Source organism: Ovis aries, chromosome 16 (genome assembly GCF_016772045.2).
Source record: "Ovis aries strain OAR_USU_Benz2616 breed Rambouillet chromosome 16, ARS-UI_Ramb_v3.0, whole genome shotgun sequence".
Classification (NCBI taxonomy): domain Eukaryota; kingdom Metazoa; phylum Chordata; class Mammalia; order Artiodactyla; family Bovidae; genus Ovis; species Ovis aries.
Window position 1 is genome coordinate 10,229,124 of NC_056069.1, and position 19,220 is coordinate 10,248,343.

The 19,220-nt window shown below is 40.7% G+C and overlaps 1 protein-coding gene across 4 annotated transcripts in view; it reads left to right on the plus strand.

The window, feature by feature from the left end:
• The window catches only part of LOC101110178 (survival motor neuron protein), a 28,716-nt gene that overhangs the window by 1,844 nt on the left and 7,652 nt on the right, over nt 1-19,220 (plus strand). For all 4 annotated transcript variants that reach the window (XM_027980021.3, XM_027980022.3, XM_042233704.2 and 1 more), the window contains exons 2-7: nt 11,282-11,353; nt 12,779-12,895; nt 13,942-14,139; nt 14,291-14,446; nt 15,831-15,923; nt 16,708-16,818. In XM_027980021.3, coding sequence (XP_027835822.1) covers nt 11,282-11,353; nt 12,779-12,895; nt 13,942-14,139; nt 14,291-14,446; nt 15,831-15,923; nt 16,708-16,818 — 747 coding nt within the window. The remainder of the gene's footprint in view (nt 1-11,281; nt 11,354-12,778; nt 12,896-13,941; nt 14,140-14,290; nt 14,447-15,830; nt 15,924-16,707; nt 16,819-19,220) is intronic.

Here is a 19,220-nt window from a genome sequence, read left to right on the forward strand (position 1 = left end):
GTTAATGGTTATATTAAAGACCATAGAAGGGAGTGGGCACTCTAAAAGGTCATTGGTAGCAAAGCACTTAAAGAACTAACAAGGATAGGGTATTGGAAGGAACATGTACATGGGTTTTTAAATAACCAGAACTTATGACAGGAGTAGTGTTGGAGAGCGTACTGGGATATAAACCTCAGGGAATGAAGCAGGGTGACCCAGGAGGCTGTAGGTGATTGCTGTGAGAAGGGATAGTGGACAGTAGAGTTTGGTGATAGAATTTTCAAACCTGGGAGTTTTAGGGTGGAAGAATCATCTGGAAGTGGAGGTGAGGAACAAGGAAGATTCCTTCCCCACCTCTGGCACACTGATTTGAGAGAGGTGAAGACATTTCATTTTGAAATGCCTGTAGGGACAGAGGTGGGCTACTGTTGATGACTGAGGAACAAATGAAAGGCAGTCCTGATGGTCTGTTCTCTTTGCTGTTGCTGGGTAACAAGTCACCCGAAACTTGGTGGCTTGAAACAATAATCATCTTATTTTTCCTCGAAATTTCTGTGGGGCAGGAGCCTGTGAAGGTCTTGGTGGGTGGCTCTCCTTCAGACCTTTCCTGTGTGTGCGTGCACACAGTTGCCATTGTTGCAGTAGCTGGTGACCGAGCAGCTGGGGCCCACAAGTCCTCTGTTCTCTTCATATCGTCTCAGCTTCTGCATGTGCTACCAGCGTGGGGCTATTTGAATTTCCTTATACCCCTTTGTAATTCCTCCCTTTCATCCCTCTTCATGTCCTGTCCCCAGACAACTGCTGATCCACTTTCTGTCACCCTTGTTTAGTCTGCATTTTCTAGAATTTTACAAACACGGAATCTTTTTTAATGTGGCTTCTTTTATTCAGCATATTTCGCGTTTCATCCATTTATGTATCAGTTACTCATTCCTGTTCATTGCTGTAGAATCCTGTTGCATAAATATGCTACAGTTTATTCATTGGCTTGTTCATGAACATTTGGGTTGCTTTCAGTTTGCGACTATTAAAAATAGAAACACCATAAATATTAGTGTAGAAGACTTTGTATGAGCATATGCTTTTATTTCTCTATGGGGAATGCCTGGGTCATGGAATAGATATATTTTAATTCTTTTTTTTTGGCTCCTCTCCGAGACTTGTGGGATCTTAGTTCACTGACCAGGGAATGAACCCAGGCCCTTAGCAGTAAGAGCAGGAGTCCTAACTACTGTTTATTAAATTGTTTAGCTTTTATTCTTCAGGAACCCCATTTACTCATATGCTAAATATTTTTTGCCAGTTGCCACTTTATTTTCCTTTCTTTCTTCTTTCCTTTCTTTTCATCTATTCCTTGGTACCCGTTAGATGTTCAGTCAACTATCTTCTTTTTTGGGTACCTTGTAGTCAGTTTTACTTTTTCTTCCTTTTCTTTCTTGATTTTGTTTAACTTCTGATTTGACTCCCAATTGCCGCCTTTTCTCGTATGAGTTTTTAGAAATTTTGATTTTCAGTTTTTTTCCATACTGAAAATGCTTGTTTGACAATTTAATTTCAGATGGCTATTGCGTTTTCTTCCGTGATTGTTAGTTGAGAATTTTTATCACCTAAAATATTTCTTATAATAGCTTTGTATGGATATCTTGGTTGTTCATTTTGAAATTTCTTATAACAGTTGAAATGTGATGAGTTTGGACTGCTGTGTATTTGTGTCTTTTAAGAGTGCCCGCTTCTAAAGATAGAGTGTGACTTTCTTTTATAAGTAGTACCTTTTGCATTGGCAGAATATCTTCTGCTTTAAGGAACATTTCCCATTCCAAGGGCAGCATAACCTCAGACAAGTCAATTACTTGTTTGTGGTTACTTTCCTTATCTACAAAATGATTTAATGATTTTAAAAAGCGTATGTTTATTTCTATTTGGCTGCGCTGCGTCTTCTTGCTGCTCTAGCTTTCTCTAGTTGCAGAGAGTGGGGGCTACTCTACTTGCTGTGTGAGGGCTTCTCATTGCAGTGGCTTGTTGCAGAATGCAAGTGGCTTGTTGCAGAATGCAGGCTCCAAGGCACGAGGGCTTTAGTAGTTGCAGCTTCCAGACTCCAGAACACGGGCTCGGTAGTCGTGGCTCCGTGGCTCCTGAACACAGGCTCAACAGTTGCGACACACAGGCCTAGTTGCCCTTGAGGAATGTGCGGTCTTCCCCAATCAGGGGTCGAACCGATGTCTCCTGCATTGGCAGGCAGGTTCTTTACCACTGAGGCCACCGGAAAAGCCCGACTTAATGATTTTTAAGTACTTTTTACCGTAGAGCAAGATTAATAGTTTTTATGAGAACCTATTTCTCTCTGAATAGTGAATATTAACAGGAAAAACAGACATTCATTTTACAACTAAATGAGTTTTATATCCAGCCTGTCTGGAATTCATGAGTTGACTAATACTGTATAAAATCCAACATACTGACGGATGGTGTTTTGTAACCTGTCTTCCCTTTACCAACATTGTGTATTCAAACTTACCTTCAACTACTCTGTAGCATGGAAATTACTCTAGTTGGACTTGTTGCCTCACTGACCTGTCAAAGTGTTTGTTTTTGAAAGTGAAGTGAAAGGGAAAGTCACTCAGTTGTGTCCGACTCTTTGCGACCCATGGACTATACAGTCCATGGAATTCTCCAGGCCAGAATGCTGAAGTGGGTAGCCTTTCCCTTCTCCAGGGGATCTTCCCAACCCAGAGATTAAACCCAGGCGGATTCTTTACCAGCTGAGCCACAAGAATTTTTAATTGTGGTTTAAAAAAAGACTATTATCATCTCAACTACTTTTAAGCATACACTTCTGTGTGTTTGTGTGTGCTCAATCACTCAGTTGTGTCCAGCTCTGCGACCCCATGGACTGTAGCCTGGCAGGCTCCTCTGTCCATGGAGTTTTCCAGGCAATACTGGAGAGGGTTGCCATTTCCTACTCCAGGGGGTCTTCCCAACCTGGGGATGGAACCTGTGTCTCTTGCGTCTCCCACATTGGCAGGAATATTCTTTATCTCTGTGCCACCTGAGAAGCCTGTATGTTTACAGTAGTGTTAAATATATTCACATTGTAGTACAGTGCATCTCCAAAACTTGTAAATCTTGCAAATCTGAAACTCTACCCATTAAACATTTATTTCCTCCTCTTCTTTTAAAGCCTGAGGTAACTGCCATTCAGCTCTCTGTTTCTATGACTTTGACGTCTTAGCTCCCTCATATGAGTGGAATCACACAGGCAGTGTGTTTCTTTTTGCTTCCATGCTTTTCTTGGCTCATGGTTGTCCTTAGAGTGCTTGGTAGTTTCTCTTCTATCTCTCTAAATCCTTTTAGTTTTTATTTCCTAGCCTGTTTCCCCCATGATCATCCACCATGTGTTACTTTCCTCTTTTTAATTGAGGTATAATTGACATACAACATTATATTAATCTTAGTTGTACAGCGTAATGATTTCAAATGTATACATATTTCAAAATGATCACAATAAATCTAGTTAATATTACTGTTACCATCAGTTCAGTTCAGTTGCTCAGTCGTGTTTGATTCTTTGCAACCCCGTGGACTGCAGCACGCCAGCCCTCCCTCTCCATCACTAACTCCCAGAGCTTACTCAAACTCATGTCCATTGAGTCAGTGATGCCATCCAACTATCGCATCCTCTGTCGTCCCCTCCTTCTCCCACCTTCAGTCTTTCCCAGCTTCAGGATCTTTTCCAGTGAGCCAGCTCTTTGCATCAGGTGGCCACAGTATTGGAGTTTTAGCTTTAGCATCAGTCCTTCCAATGAATATTCAGGACTGATATCCTTTAGGATTGATGGGTTGGATCTCCTTGCAGTCCAAGGGACTTTCAAGAGTCTTCTCCAACACCACAGTTCAAAAGTATCAATTCTTCAGCACTCAGCTTTCTTTATAGACCAACTGTCACATCCATACATGACAACTGGAAAAGCCATAGCTCTGACTAGATGGACCTTTGTTGGCAAAGTAATGTCTCTGCTTTTTAATATGCTATCTAGGTTGGTCCTAGCTTTTCTTCCAAGGAGCAAGCCCCTTTTAATTTTATGGCTGCACTCACCATCTGCAGTGATTTTGGAGCCCAAAAATATAAAGTATGTCACTGTTTCCACTGTTTCTGCATCTGTTTGCCATGAAATGAGAGGACTGGATGTTTCGATCTTAGTTTTCTGAATTTTGAGTTTTAAGCCAACTTTTTCCACTCTCCTTTCACTTTCATCAAGAGGCTTTTTAGTTCTTCACTTTCTGCCATAAGGGTGGTGTCATCTCTGTATCTGAGGTTATTGATATTTCTCCCAGCAATCTTGATTCCAGCTTGTGCTTTATCCACTCGGGCATTTCACATGATATACTCTGCATATAAGTTAAATAAGCAGGGTGATAATATACAGTCTTGATATACTCGTTTGCTTATTTGGAACCAGTCTGTTGTTTCATGTCCAGTTCTAACTGTTGCTTCTTGATCTGCATACAGATTTCTCAGGAGGCAGGTCAGGTGATCTGATATTCCCATCTCTTTAAGAATTTTCCACAGTTTGTTGTGATCCACACAGTGAAAGGCTTTGGCATAGTCAATAAAGCAGAAATGGATGTTTTTCTGGAACTCTCTTGCTTTTTTGATGATCCAAAAGATGTTGGCAATATGATCTCTGGTTTCCCTGCCTTTTCTAAATCCAGCACGAACATCTGGAAGTTCATGGTTCATGTACTGTCAAGACCTGGCTTGGAGAATTTTGAGCATTATTTTGCTAGCATGTGAGGTGAGTGCAATTGTGCGGTAGTTTGAACATTCTTTGACATTGCCTTTCTTTGGGATTCACAATCAGGTTGGTGGAAACAAATAGCCCCAGATCATACACCTTAAAACCTAAATAAAGAAACAATCAGCCTACCAGAGGTATAGAATTGGTATAGAATTTAAAGACTCAAGAAACAGTTTTCTAAAACAGGTTAACCTGGGGTATCCTCTAATGCACATTAATGAAGTCTCCTTTATGTACAAATGGGAAGGTCCCCTGGAGGAAGAAATGGCAACCCACTCCAGTATTTTTGCCTAGAGAATCCCATGGACAGAGGAGCCTGGCAGGCTACAGTCCATGGGGTCGCAAAAAGTCAGATACGACTGAGCGACTAATACTTCTTTGGGATTGGAATGAAAACTGACCTTTTCCAGTCCTGTGGCCAATGCTGAGTTTTCCAAATGTGCTGGCATATTGAGTGCAGCACTTTGACAACATCATCTTTTAGGATTTGAAATAGCTCAACTGTAATTCAGCTTTGTTTGTAGTGATGCTTTCTAAGGCCCACTTGACTTCTCATTCCAGGATGTCTGGCTCTAGGTGAGTGATCACATCATCGTGATTATCTGGATCATGAAGATCTTTTTTGGATAGTTTTTCTGTGTATTCTTGCCACCTCTTCTTAATATCTTCTGCTTCTGTTAGGTCCATACCATTTCTATCCTTTATTGTGCCCATCTTTGCATGCAATTTTCCTTCAGTATCTCTAATTTTCTTGAAAGATCTGTAGTCTTTCCCATTCTATTGTTTTCCTCTATTTCTTTGCATTAGTCACTGGGGAAGGCTTTCTTATCTCCTTGCTGTTCTTTGGAACTCTGCATTCAGATGGATATATCTTTTGTTATATCTGTCACCATACATGGTTACAATTGTTTTTTTTCTGGTGTTGAGATTTTTAAGTCTTTGTATTTTGAAATATGTAGTTCCGTGTTATTAACTATAGTCACCATGCTGCACATTACACCCCCATGACTGACTGACTTTATAACTCGAAGTTGGTACATTTTGACTCCCAAAGGCAATGGCACCCCAGTCCAGTACTCTTGCCTGGAAAATCCCATGGATGGAGGGGCCTAGTAGGTTGCGATCCATGGGGTCGCGAAGAGTTGGACACGACTGAGCTACTTCCCTTTCACTCTTCACTTTCATGCATTGGAGAAGGAAATGGCAGCCCACTCCAGTGTTCTTGCCTGGAGAGTCCCAGGGACGGGGGAGCCTGGTGGGCTGCCGTCTATGGGCTCGCACAGAGTCGGACATGACTGAAGCGACTTAGCAGCAGTGCTCTTTTCAACCCCTACCCCAACCCCTCCACCCCTGTCCCTGGAAACTGCCAGTCTGTTCTTTGAGTCTGTGAAGTTGGGCTTTTTATTGTTGTTTGGTTGTTTTGGTTTTGTTTCTAAATTCCACGTAAAAGTAAGATCACATGGTATGTATCTGTCTTTCTCATTTCAGTTAGTGTAATGCCCTCAAGGACGATTCATGTAGTCTCCAAATGACAAGATTTCATTCTTTCTTATGGCTGAATAATATTCTATTGTATATGAACAGGTATCCCCTGCTTTTTTAAGTTGACTTTCTGCCACTTTGCTTTCATAAAAGACCTACGTTAATACGTGTTTTCATTAACTGAAAGAAATCCAGAGAGGATTTTCACTTTTATGAAAAAAAAAAGTGAAAAGTAAAAATAACACTGAGTGTCTTGTTTTGCAGCAAGGCATGATAGAGGCCGCATGCCACCCAGGGAGTGAGAGTGGCACCACCAGGCTCCTTCCCCAGGAGCTTCACTCAGCATCAAGCCAGCGTAGCTTTGAGCTGTGCCTGGGAGCCTCTGTGCCGTATCCTGATTTTTTTTTTTTTTTAATCCATAAGCGAGTTATATCCTAACATCCTTGATTCTTTGCTCTATTCTACCTCCATTTATAAACGATTTCATAGGAGTATTCTGCTTCCAGGTTTTTCAGGTCATGGGCAAAACCTGTATACATTTTCCGTTCTCCCATTGTTGGACGCTTAGGTTATTTCCATCTCTTGTCTTTTGTAAATAATAATGCAGTGGATGTGGGAGTGCATATATCCTTTCAAGTTAGCGTTTTTGTTTTCTGTGGATAAATGCCATTAGTGGAATCTGCTGGATCATGTGGTAGTTCTGTTTTTTGAGGAACCTTCATACTGTTTTCCAAAGTGGCTGTGCCGAAAAAAAAAAAAAAAAAAAAACAAAGTGGCTGTGCCGGTTTACATTCCCGCCAGCAGTGGACTGTTGTCCCTTATGTCTCCATCCTCATCAACACTTGTTATTTTTTTTTTTTAATGTGTATATATTTTATTTATTTTTTCAAATTTATTTTTAATCGGAGAATAATTACTTTACAATGTTGTGTTGGTTTCTGCTGTACAACGAAGTGAATCAGCCGCAGGTATACATATACCCCTCCCTTTAAGCCTCCTTCCCACCCATTATTGCCTTTCTGATGATAGCCATTCTAGCAGGTGCGAGGTGATATATCACTGTGGTGTTGATTTGCACTTACCTAATGATGGTCAGACTGGTTTTAGAAAAGGCAGAGGAACCAGAGATCAAGTTGCCAACATCCGCTGGATCATCAAAAAAGCAATAAAGTTCCAAAAAAACATCTATTTCTGCTTTATTGACTATGCCAAAGCCTTTGACTGTGTGGATCACAATAAACTGTGGAAAATTCTTCAAGAGATGGGAATACCAGACCACCTGACCTGCCTCTTGAGAAATCTGTATGCAAGTCACAAAGCAACAGTTAGAACTGGACATGGACCAACAGACTGGTTCCAAATAGGAAAAGGAGTACGTCAAGGCTATATATTGTCATCCTGCTTATTTAACTTATATGCAGAGTACATCATGGGAAACACTGGGCTGGAAGAAACACAAGCTGGAATCGAGATTGCCGGGAGAAATATCAATAACCTCAGATACGCAGATGACACCACCCTTATGGCAGAAAGTGAAGAGGAACTGAAAAGCCTCTTGATGAAAGAGGAGAGTGAAAAGGTTGGCTTAAAGCTGAACATTCAGAGAACTAAGATCATAGCATCTGGTCCCATCACTTCATGGGAAATAGATGGGAAAACAGTGGAAACAGTGGCAGACTTTATTTTTTTGAGCTCCAAAATCATTGCAGATGGTGACTGCAGCCATGAAATTAAAAGACGCTTGCTCCTTGGAAGGAAAGTTATGACCAACCTAGATAGCATATTCAAAAGCAGAGACATTATTTTGCCAACAAAGGTCTGTCTAGTCAAGACTATGGTTTTTCCAGTGGTCATGTATGCATGTGAGAGTTGGACTGTGAAGAAAGCTGAGTGCTGAAGAATTGATGCTTTTGAACTATGGTGTTGGAGAAGACTCTTGAGAGTCCCTTGGACTGCAAGGAGATCCATCCAGTCCATTTTAAAGAACAGTCCTGAGTGTTCTTTGGAAGGACTGATGCTAAAGCTGAAACTCCAGTACTTTGGCCACCTGATGCGAAGAGTTGACTCATTGGAAAAGACTCTGATGCTGGGAGGGATTGAGGGCAGGAGGAGAAGGGGATGACAGAGGATGAGATGGCTGAATGGTATCACTGACTCGATGGACATGAGTTTGGATGAACTCCTGGAGTTGGTGATGGACAGGGAGGACTGACGTGCTGCAATTCATGGGGTTGCAAAGAATCGGACATGACTGAGCAAGTGAACTGAACTGAACTGAATGATTGGTGATGTTGAACATCTTTCTGTTTACCTGTTGGCCTTCTGTATGTCTTTGGACATATACATTCGTGCATACTTTATTATAATGATACCTAAAATAATGTAAACACTGAAGTGAGTCGCCTGTAGGTAGTATATAGGTGTGGTTTTTTTTTAATCCATTCAACCAGACTGTCTTTTGATTGGAGAATTTAGTTCATTTACATTTTAAGTAATTGTTGTTACGTAGGTTACTTACTGCCATTTTGTTAAACTTCTGGATGTCTCATAGTTCTTCTGTTTCCTTATTTCGACTCCCTTTGTGGTTTGATAATTTTATCTAATTGTATGCTTAGATGTTTTTGTCTTTATCTTTTGAGTATTTCCTATAGATTTTTAATTTTTGCTTTGTGGTTACAACGAGTCTTACATATAGTGACTTATATTTACAATCATCTATTTTAAGTTGATAATGAGGTAAATTTTAATTCATTCTAGAGCTCTGCATTTTTATTCCCCTCCGCATTGTGCCTTTGATGTCACATGTTACATTAAGCTTCATTTAGAGAGTGCAGTGAACTTGAGCCAGACAGAGAGAGAGGGTGAAAATGTTGCATCCGGCAGTCTCTGAGCATCTCCATAGATCCCTGATATGCACCAAACTAGAAGCCTTCTCCTCAAGCCTAATTTTCTGGACAAGCGAATGGGCCTGTTTCACAGAAAGACTGAGGTGTGTTTCAGTCTGTTACTGGTGCAGTCCCCTGGGGGCAGTAGCCTGCCAAGGACCATTTCTTTGACTATTGGTCCTGTGGGACCCAAGAACCTGTGCCCACCCTGGGCCGCAGCTGTAAAAACCAGTACACGAGACGGGAATTACTAGGACATCAGACGTGCACACGTCCCCTGTGGGAGGTAACTGGTGCTGTGGAGAGCGGCAGAGGGCAAAGCTGGCCCTTGTAGGCTGGAGTGAGGCAGGCAGCGCAAAGACGGTGCTCCTCGCCTCTGGTCTCAGAGTCCTAGCCGGTCACCTGATGGATGATAAATTAAATGCCTGGGCTTTCCAGGTGGGGCTCTCAGTAAAGAACCTGCCTGCCAGAGCAGGAGAAGTAAGAGTCTTGGGTTCCATCCCTGGGTCAGGAAGATCCCCTGGAGGAGGGCATGGCAATCCACTCCAGTATTCCTGCCTAAAGAATCCCATGGGCAGAAGAGCCAGGCAGGCCACAGTCCAGAGGGTTACACAGAGTGGGACACGATGCATGTGTATCCTGCAGACCACCACTTTAAGATAAGCACATGAGCCTCTTAGAGAAAGTCTGTGCACCTCTCAGCCAGCTGCCTCCGCGCCGGTATTATGGGGGAGGACGGATTCCAAGCTTGGGAACCCTTTCAGAGCCAGTCCTCAGTTCTGTTCCTTTGTGTGACTTGTAGACAAGTTGTTGTTTTATTGTTGTTGTTGTTTCTTAATAGTAACCCATTTTATTTTTAATTACTTTTTAATAAAATTTATTTGGGTCTCCGTTGCTGCACGAGGACTCTCTAGTCGAAGAGAACAGGAGCTCTAGTTGAGGGGCATGGACTTCCCGTTGCAGTAGCCTCTCTCGTGGAGCACGGACGCCTGGCGCACAGGTCTCTATAGTTGTGCTTCCCGGGCTCTGGAGCGCAAGCTCAGTAGTTGTGGCACACGGGCTTAGTTGCCCCACGGCATGTCGGGTCTTCCCAGGGCAGGGATTGAACCCATGTCCCCTGCATTGGCAGGTGGATTCTTTTCCACCGTACCACCAGGGACGTCCCCCTTTGTTTTTTAAGTTAGATGTTTTGGTGACTCATCTCTCAGTTACTGGTCTTAAAACTTGGGATACCAAATTTGGGGTTCAGACCTTTTCCTCCTCAGGAAGAAGATGCAGGTTTTTGAGTTTCCTCCTGATTGTGGGTCGCCACACCAGGAGTGGAGTTTATGGCAAAATTCCTTCTCAGCCTTTCCTTGCCACTTTTGGATTAAAACGCTTATTGTTTGACTTCACATTTTAATACTTTATTGTATTTGTTTTATATCATTCTTTTTGTGTGTGTGACAATCTGTCTTACATCCCTGATTAGACCATCTCTCCTGAGAACATGATTTCATGTACCTCTCAGTGAAAAGTGCTTCATACATGGTGCGTGCTCAAAAATATTTCTTTTTGGATTGGACTAAATAAAAAGAAATAGCTTAATTATTTTAGGTATTTTCTTGATTACTTAATATCACTGCCTTTTAAAATTAATTGATAAATCCCTTTTAATGGTTTATATCTTTAAACATTTTGAGAATTCTTTTTTTGAACAATCTAGACGCATTGTAAGGTCAAGAGGAAAAAATATTCTTTGGACCACAGAGTCAGTGGTTAGAATAGCCTTCCCAGAGTCTGGATACAGCTGAGCTGATGGCCGGATGTTTTCCCTTTCTGCCAAACTGAACCCCTTCATCTGCTCTTGGAAAAGACTGAAACTTGTGTTACCCCTGAACAGACCCGCTTCTGCTTGGTGGATAAGAATCACGTTGTGGGGTACTTACATCATGGCACTCCCAGAACGTTTACTTGTGTCTAGCTTTGGGGGTAATGCCACACAGTCTCTAACCAGATGGGCTTCTTGTGATTTAATTAGGTTATAAAATACCTCTTTTAGTGTAACATTATGTCCGGACTAACTCGTGTTCCTCAGGCACATTTTTAATGAGACACAACCAAATGTGAATTATTTTTATTCTTTACCTTTCCCAGAGTGATGATTCTGATGTTTGGGATGATACAGCATTGATAAAAGCATATGATAAAGCTGTGGCTTCATTTAAGGTATGAAATGTTTATTTATTCTTTTCCTTACTTCCTCATGTATATTCATTTGGGAAGAAATTGATAACATACACCAAAGTGTTACAGTACATATTATTCAGTTCTAATTTTGAAGATTAAAAGATTACAGATTAATTACCTTCCTTCAGAAGTTGGTAACCTGACTATATGTCATCTCTTTAACAGAGGCAGTTTAAGTAGTTTTCAAACATTATTTTGAATATGTTTACACTATATCAGACTATTGAGGTCTTCTATTTCAGATTAGTGGAAGGACAGTCTAAATTATACTTTTAAAATATTTAACAAGCCCTTATTGAAATAATATTGATGATAAATAGCCATAGTGCAGTAATGAATATTTGCAGGGTGTTTATAGTGTTCCTGGCACTGTTCCATGTGCTTTACATACATTAATTTAATTCTCCCCAAATCCTATGAGGTATCAAGTGTTCCTGATGGTGATGAATGTCAAGGAAGACACAGTTCATTTGCAGGGTGAAGCCTATTTTTTTGCAACCCAAACAAGACTTTTACACAGTTGCCCAGCATGATCATTTTCTCTGCTGTCAGAGGTCTTTAGTCTCATTGAGCATCATGCCTGGCCCATCAGTAGTCCCGGCACAGAGCATACACTCCTACCGAGCACCAAGTGTAGACTCTACTTCCTTTCCTAGTCTCTCCTGCAGCATGAAGGAAAGATGAGATCTGCATGTCATCCTTGATGCTGAACTCTAAATTGAGCGATAACGTGCTTTCCAACATACGTTTAGACTAGAGATACACCAGTCAGAGTTACCAGGGGAGTGCTGTGAAATGCAGATCAAAATAGGGCTGGATGTGGGACGGGTGGGTGATGCTGAAGGGGGAAGCAGACTGAGAAAAGAACTGATGTGGGCAAGAGGCAGTTTCCTTTTAGTGGTGGGGTAAATGTGAAGCTATGAAGTTGGTGGTCAGAAATATTGAACTAAGGAGAAAAGCCAGAACTAGATAATAGTTTTGGAAGTTTGTTAGCATAGTAAGCATAATTGAAGTAACAGGAATAGATGATCATAAGCAGGTAAAGATGGCAGTTCTTATTGGGAATGCCCAAGTTTAAAACTTGATGAGAGAAGTAATGAAAGCATTAGGGCTCTGCATTGCTATGTCATCAAAAATGCTGTGGCTAGCAAGAAGAAAAATCGTTGACAGAGTATAATATTATGGAAAGACTGAGAGTGAGGAGACTTGTTTGAAAGGGTCCTTAGAGCCGGTGATCATTATATGATATCTTCAAGAGCAGTTTCTGTAGCCTATGGGATGGTGACAAAGAGCCTCTCTGAGGCGGTAGGGCCTGGAGACCAGTTTATAGTGGATGAATTACATTGTGACTTTTTAATAATATATCATTCTGTAACACATACACTTCTATTCACATTTTCATAGCACGCTCTGAAGAACGGTGACATTTCCGAAGCCTCAGAAAAACCAAAAGGCACACCTAAAAGAAAATCTGCTAAGAATAAAAGCCAAAGAAAGAACACCTCAAGTCCTTCAAAGCAGGTTATTTTAAAACCTCAAGATTTAACGTCTAAGCATTTCTTGTTACTGTCCTTATTAAATAGTATAAAATATCTTTAATTAAATGATTAGTACAGTGTTTTCCATTGTTCAGGAACATGCATGTTAATAAAACCATAAAGAATTAGGAGGAAATGACACATGCTAAATTCAGGACAGTGTCTACTGTATGTTGGGATAGCGGGGAGGAAGGCGGTGCTTCATGGGAGGGGTACCTGAGGGCTTACACTGAATGGGCAGTGTTCGACTTTTCTCAGACTGAGAGAGGTGTCCTCCTTTTCCTTCAAAATCCTGAAACTGTTAATACCCAGGGACTAAATATTCTGGGTAGAGTCACTTCTACTTAAACAGTCAACCTAGAAGGTAATTATTTTGGTGTCTCACTAGTAGCTTTAGTGTCCTCTTTACCAAGGGGGAGCTAAACTCTTCCTAGGTGGCTCAGAGGTTAAAGCATCTGCCTGCAATGCGAGAGACCTGGGTTCGATCCCTGGATCAGGAAGATCCCCTGGAGAAGGAAATGGCAACCCACTCCAGTATTCTTGCCTGGAAAATCCCATGGATGGAGGAGCCTTGTGGGCTGCAGTCCACGGGGTTGCAAAGAGTCGGACACAGCTGAGCAACTTCACTGTCGCTTTACCAAGAGGGAAGAGAGCTGATCTGTGATGGGAACTTGCTATGCGCTGGGCCAGGATACTGGACACTTGACATGCTTCCCATCCTCTCTGTTCTTCACAGCACATGTGTGAGGCAGATTATACTACAACCACTTAACAGATGAGGAAAACACAGCTCAGAGTGATTAAGAAACTTGTCCATGATTATATAAATGATGGAATTATGTGGTATTTCTATTAGAATTCAAATTTCTGTGTTTTGGGCCCCAAATCTTTTTCTTTGTAACATTCTGTCTCCCAGAACAGTCAGCTGGAGACTCCCCCCTCCCCCCCCAACTCCACCCCACTCAAACAGGATTACAGTTTCCTTTGTTTTTAAGAAATGTGTTTGTGTGTCTTTGGTTTCTTTTACAGTGGAAAGTTGGTGACAAATGTTGTGCCATTTGGTCAGAAGACGGGTGCATTTACCCAGCTACTATCGCTTCAATTGATTTTAAGAGAGAAACCTGTGTTGTGGTTTACACTGGATATGGAAATAGAGAGGAGCAAAATCTGTCTGATCTACTTTCCCCAACCTCTGAAGTAGCTAATATAGAGCAAAATGCTCAGGAGGTAAGGATAAAAAAAATTAGAGTTCTTAGAAGCAGAGACTAGATGAGAAACTAAACAGTATAACTGATTGTCAGTTTGACCCACTGAAGCTTTAATTTTTTCTCAGTGATGCCTTTATAACGAAAATACGTATATTTCTTTCTCTTAAAAGAATGAAAATGAAAGTCAAATTTCAACAGATGAAAGTGAGAACTCCTCCAGGTCTCCTCTAAATAAACCAAATAATACCAGGTCGAGAGCTGCTCCATGGACCTCTTTTCTGCCCCCACCACCCCATATGCCAGGATCAGGCCTGGGACCAGGAAAGGTAAACTTCTATCCAGAAAAGGTTTCCCAGGACGTGGTTCACAGTATTGGAACCTTTAGCCCCTGCATTAAGTGAATTGTAGCTTTTCTCATTAAACTGTTAGGGTTGGGTTTTTTTTTTTCTTTGGCTGTGGTAGGCAGCTCACAGGGTCTCAGTTCCCTGACCAGGGGTTGAACCCAAGCCACCTAGACCACCAGAGCTTTCCCTCATGAAACTTTTGTAGCTTTCTACACTATAGATGTTGTAAATAGATACCAAGAATTCTCTGAAAAGGAAATAAGATAGTAATGCCTTTCCCAACAATTTTTATTGAGTATTAGGTGTTAGAGTAATAATTTAGCAAACTTAAGTTTGAAAATATTTTATCATCAGCTGGATGTTGTACTGTAGTTCCCTGTGACACTTGTATAAGGTATATAAAAATTGGAAGAGAACCCAATATTTATATCTGGTACAGGTGAAATCCAAAGAAGCTCCCAGATTGTTTTGTAGAGTAAAATGTAAATACTGTTTTTACTTATGGGTTTTTTGGTTATCAGTAACAAATAAAAAAGGTTTTTACCTTTGTCATGGAATCCAAATCCCTATCCAGTTGTCTTGTTAAAGCATTGATTTCTTCAAGCAATAATAATACTAAACATTTTGTTTTAATCAAGCATGACATTAAAACTTCTTCTTAGGCTTTCCCGTTGAGAGCTCCTTATTGAGATTTGTATTATATTACATTTTTCAGAATGATCAGACCTCTTAGTTTATATACATAATGCTTTGTTGGTCTCAGGGGGCTGATTTCCTTGTTAAGAAAGAGGTTTATAGTTTATAATATGTATTTTTATATATATTCTTAAGTTAGCATATGTAACTGAAAAGACATCCAATAGATTATACAGTTTAGTTTATGAAATTGTGGGAGATATAGTCTTATATGATTGAAACATCTTGCTGAATATTTGATCTCTTGTTTACTAGATAGTGAAAAATTTTCCTTACTCTGCTTTTACTTGCTGACTGTCTATATAGAAAGGAAGTGAGAAAAATCGAAATTTGTGAGTCTAGGGGCTTCCCTGTCGGTCCAGCAATTAAGACTCTGTGTTTCCAATGCAGAGGGTAAGGGTTAGATCTCTTGTCAAGGAACTGAGATTCTACGTGCCATACAGCATGGCCCTCCTTCCTTTCCCCCCGCCAAAAAAAAGAATCTGTATGATGTCAGCATTTCGTATGTGAAATTCTGTCTAACCGTTTTGATATGAATAATATAGATGTTATTCTGGGCAGCTATTTTGAATCTTTTGACGTTGGGTTTTTGGGGTTTTTTTTTGTTTTTGTTTTGCTTTTTACATTTTAAAACTGGTAAATAAATCTTCCTTTGAAATACTCTTTATAGGCGGGTCTAAACTTCAGTGGCCCGCCGCCGCCACCCCCACCCCCGCCGCATTTCCTGTCCTGCTGGCTGCCTCCATTTCCTGCTGGACCACCAGTAAGTGCAAAAGAATTCGGATTAAACTGTGCTTTCATACAGAGTTTGGGATTTAGCCAGAACACAGGTAGTTTGGTAATGTCATTGTATACCATCCTTGTGGCCAGGTTCTGCTGGGTAAAAGTTCAGGCTAAACCTTTGGGTTTTTCTTTTTAATGCCCAGACTCAGTCCTCTTAGAGACCCAGCTCTGAGCCCTGTTGTGTGTGCTTCCTTCCTGGCAGAAGTATCTCATTCTAAGGGAAGTAGCTCCTATCTAGAAGGATTTAATGACACCATGCTTAGGGATCAGTGTTTTACCTTTCAAGGCATGAAGACTGTGGATATCTAATGGTAGACTTTTAAATATCAATAATAGGTGAAATACAAAGACAGTTGTTTTGGCAAACTGTGTTGGTGTGGGGGCAGTGTAGATGTTCTAGCCAGAACCTTTACTTGAAATGCTATGTGGGTGTTCTTTGAGGAATATCATAGAAGTATCTATCCTTGGTTTTTTTACCTATAGATTCATAATGGAACAGATAAATAGGTCTAATGAAAGCAAAATGTTTAAATATTTTATGGGACCTGTTGTCTTTTGGTTCTTGTTCAGTTTAATTTTATTGGTCTTTTTTTGTTATTCATTGCTGGTTAGCTTTCTCCAAATCCCAGATTAAAAAAAAAAAAAATTTAACCAAGAGATGACATGGGATGTCAGGAAAGATACAACTAACATTCAGCATTCTGTACATAAAACAGATTTCCATATTTGTCTACTGACTTTAGAGTATATCTTTCTGTTTCCAGATGATTCCCCCACCACCTCCCATATGTCCAGATTCTCTGGATGATGCTGATGCTTTGGGAAGTATGTTAATCTCTTGGTACATGAGTGGTTATCATACTGGTTATTACATGGTAAGTGATCACTCAGCAGCTTCCCTGACAGTCACTTTGTGGTTTTGTGACTTTGTTTTGCTTGTAACTAGAAAGTGGTTTCTTATGTTAGGTAGATCCTTAGAGTTAAAAACTATAGGCATACCTCAGTGAAGCAAGGCATACGATTCTTTTGGTTTCCTAGTACATATAAAAATTATGTTTACATTATACTGTATTCTAGAATGTATATAATAGTATGGTGTCTTAAAAACAGTGTACAAACCTTAATTTTAAAGTACGTTATTGCTAAAAAATGCTAACTACTATCTGACAACACGGTTGCCACAAAACCTTCAGTTTGTTTAAACAGTATAGCTATTTAAAGCTGCAGGAAGCAAAGGTTTGATCCCTGGTTGGTGAACTAAGGTTCTGCATGCAACGAAGCGCTGCCACACAAACAAAACTAGCGAGCTTTGCTTTTCTTATTCAGCAGTCCTTTGGTGACCAGTTTCACTAAACTGAGTGACTGTTTACTTCAACTGTATTCTTTCCAACTTCCCTAGTTAGTTGTCACATCGTTTCTTTCTCCACTTTATAGACAGATTTCTTTGAAAAGTTACGTCTAGTTGTCCTCTCTGCTTCCTTGCCTTCCATTGTTTCTTCAGGCCTATTGGTAGACTTCTGTCTTCCCCACTGTATTCAGATTGTTACCCCCAGATGACTCTGTGGTCAGTTCTCTGCTGTGTCTCTCTTACCTCCCAGCAACATTTTAATCTATTTGACTACACTTTTCTCTCCGGCCTCCAATAACCTGCTGTAGTCTGCTAGTCCTAAGTCTTCCTTCTCGGCTGCTCCTTCTAGGCTCCGTAGACAGCTTTTCCTCCTCCACCCAGTATCTGTGTGAGATCCCTCATGCTCAACGTATAGACCCCTCCTCAGATTATAAACTCACCAGGTGACCTCATGTACCCCAGGACTTAAAATGCCATGTTTGTCCTATTAAATCCTCAGATGTCTAGTTCTGAACATCAGACTGGTTTATCCAGCTGGCTGTTTTCCCCCACCACCTGGCTGGCTGTTAGCTGCACCTCAAACACATCTCACCAGAACCAGGCGACGAGAGTCACGTCACACACCGCTGTCCCCACAGCCTCTGACAGCTCAGAAAGCAGTGACGTTGGTGCACTAGCAGCGCCACTTTCTCAAGCCACAGGCGTGGCATGAGCATTAATTGATTCCTCACTTTCCTTCAGTTTCTTCAACCAGTTTGTAAGAAAATTCTGTTATTTCCATACAGATCTTGAATCAGTGCACTTTGCTTTCACTCCCCTGCTGTTACACCCATTGAGGATACTATCGTCTCTTTTAACTGAGACATAATCACCATTTTATTTATCATTTTAAATATTTATGCACTGCTTTGGCTGCACAGGGTCTTGGTTGTGGCCCTCAGGATCTCCGATCTTGGTTGTGGCATGTGGGATCTAGTTCCCTGACCAGGGATTGAACCCAGACACCCTGCTCTGGGAGTGCAGAGGCAACCACTAGACTACCAGGGAAGTCCCATAATTCACTCTTTTAAAAAGTACAATTAATTGGTTTTTAATTTGTATTCAAAAGGTACAACCACTCATTACCTAATTGCAGAATATTTTTATCTTGCATTTAAAAACAGCCATACCCAGTAATAGTCATTAGTAATATCCTCTGCACCCACCTTCTGGTAACTGCTAATCTGCTTTCTAAGGATTTGCTTATTCTGAACATTTCATATAAATGAAATCATACAATATATGGCTCTTTGTCCCTGGCTTCTTCCACTTAACCTATGTTTCTTAATGTTCCTCTGTGTTTTAGCTTGTATTAATACTTCATTTCACTGCTGAGTGATATTCCATTGTATGGATGGTACCACATTGTGTTTACCCATTCATCAGTTGATGGACATTTGGGTTATCTCCTCCTTTTGGCTATAATGAATAATTGTGTTCTCTACACTTGTGTACAAATTTTTTGTGGACATGGTGGTTTTCCGTTTTCTTGGATATATATGTAGGAATGGAATTGCTGGCTCAAAAGGCCGCTCTAGTGGAACCATTGTGCTGTTTCTAAGTGACTGCATCATCCTGTGTAACTTTGAGCAGTGTGTGAGGGGGTCCTGTTTCTCCACATTCTCACCAACGTGTATTGTCTCCTTGTTGGATCATAGCCATTCTAGTGGGTGTGAAGTGATAGTTTATTATGGTTTTTATTTGTATTTCCCTATTGACTGATGACGTTAAGCATCTTTTCATGTGCTTATTGGCCATTTATATATATATCTTTTTGGAGAACTGTCTGTTCAAATCCTTTACCTGTCTTTTTGGTTGATGAGTTGTAATAGTTCTTTATATATTCTGGATAAGACAACATCTCTCACCTAACTGCACCAGATCCCAAGT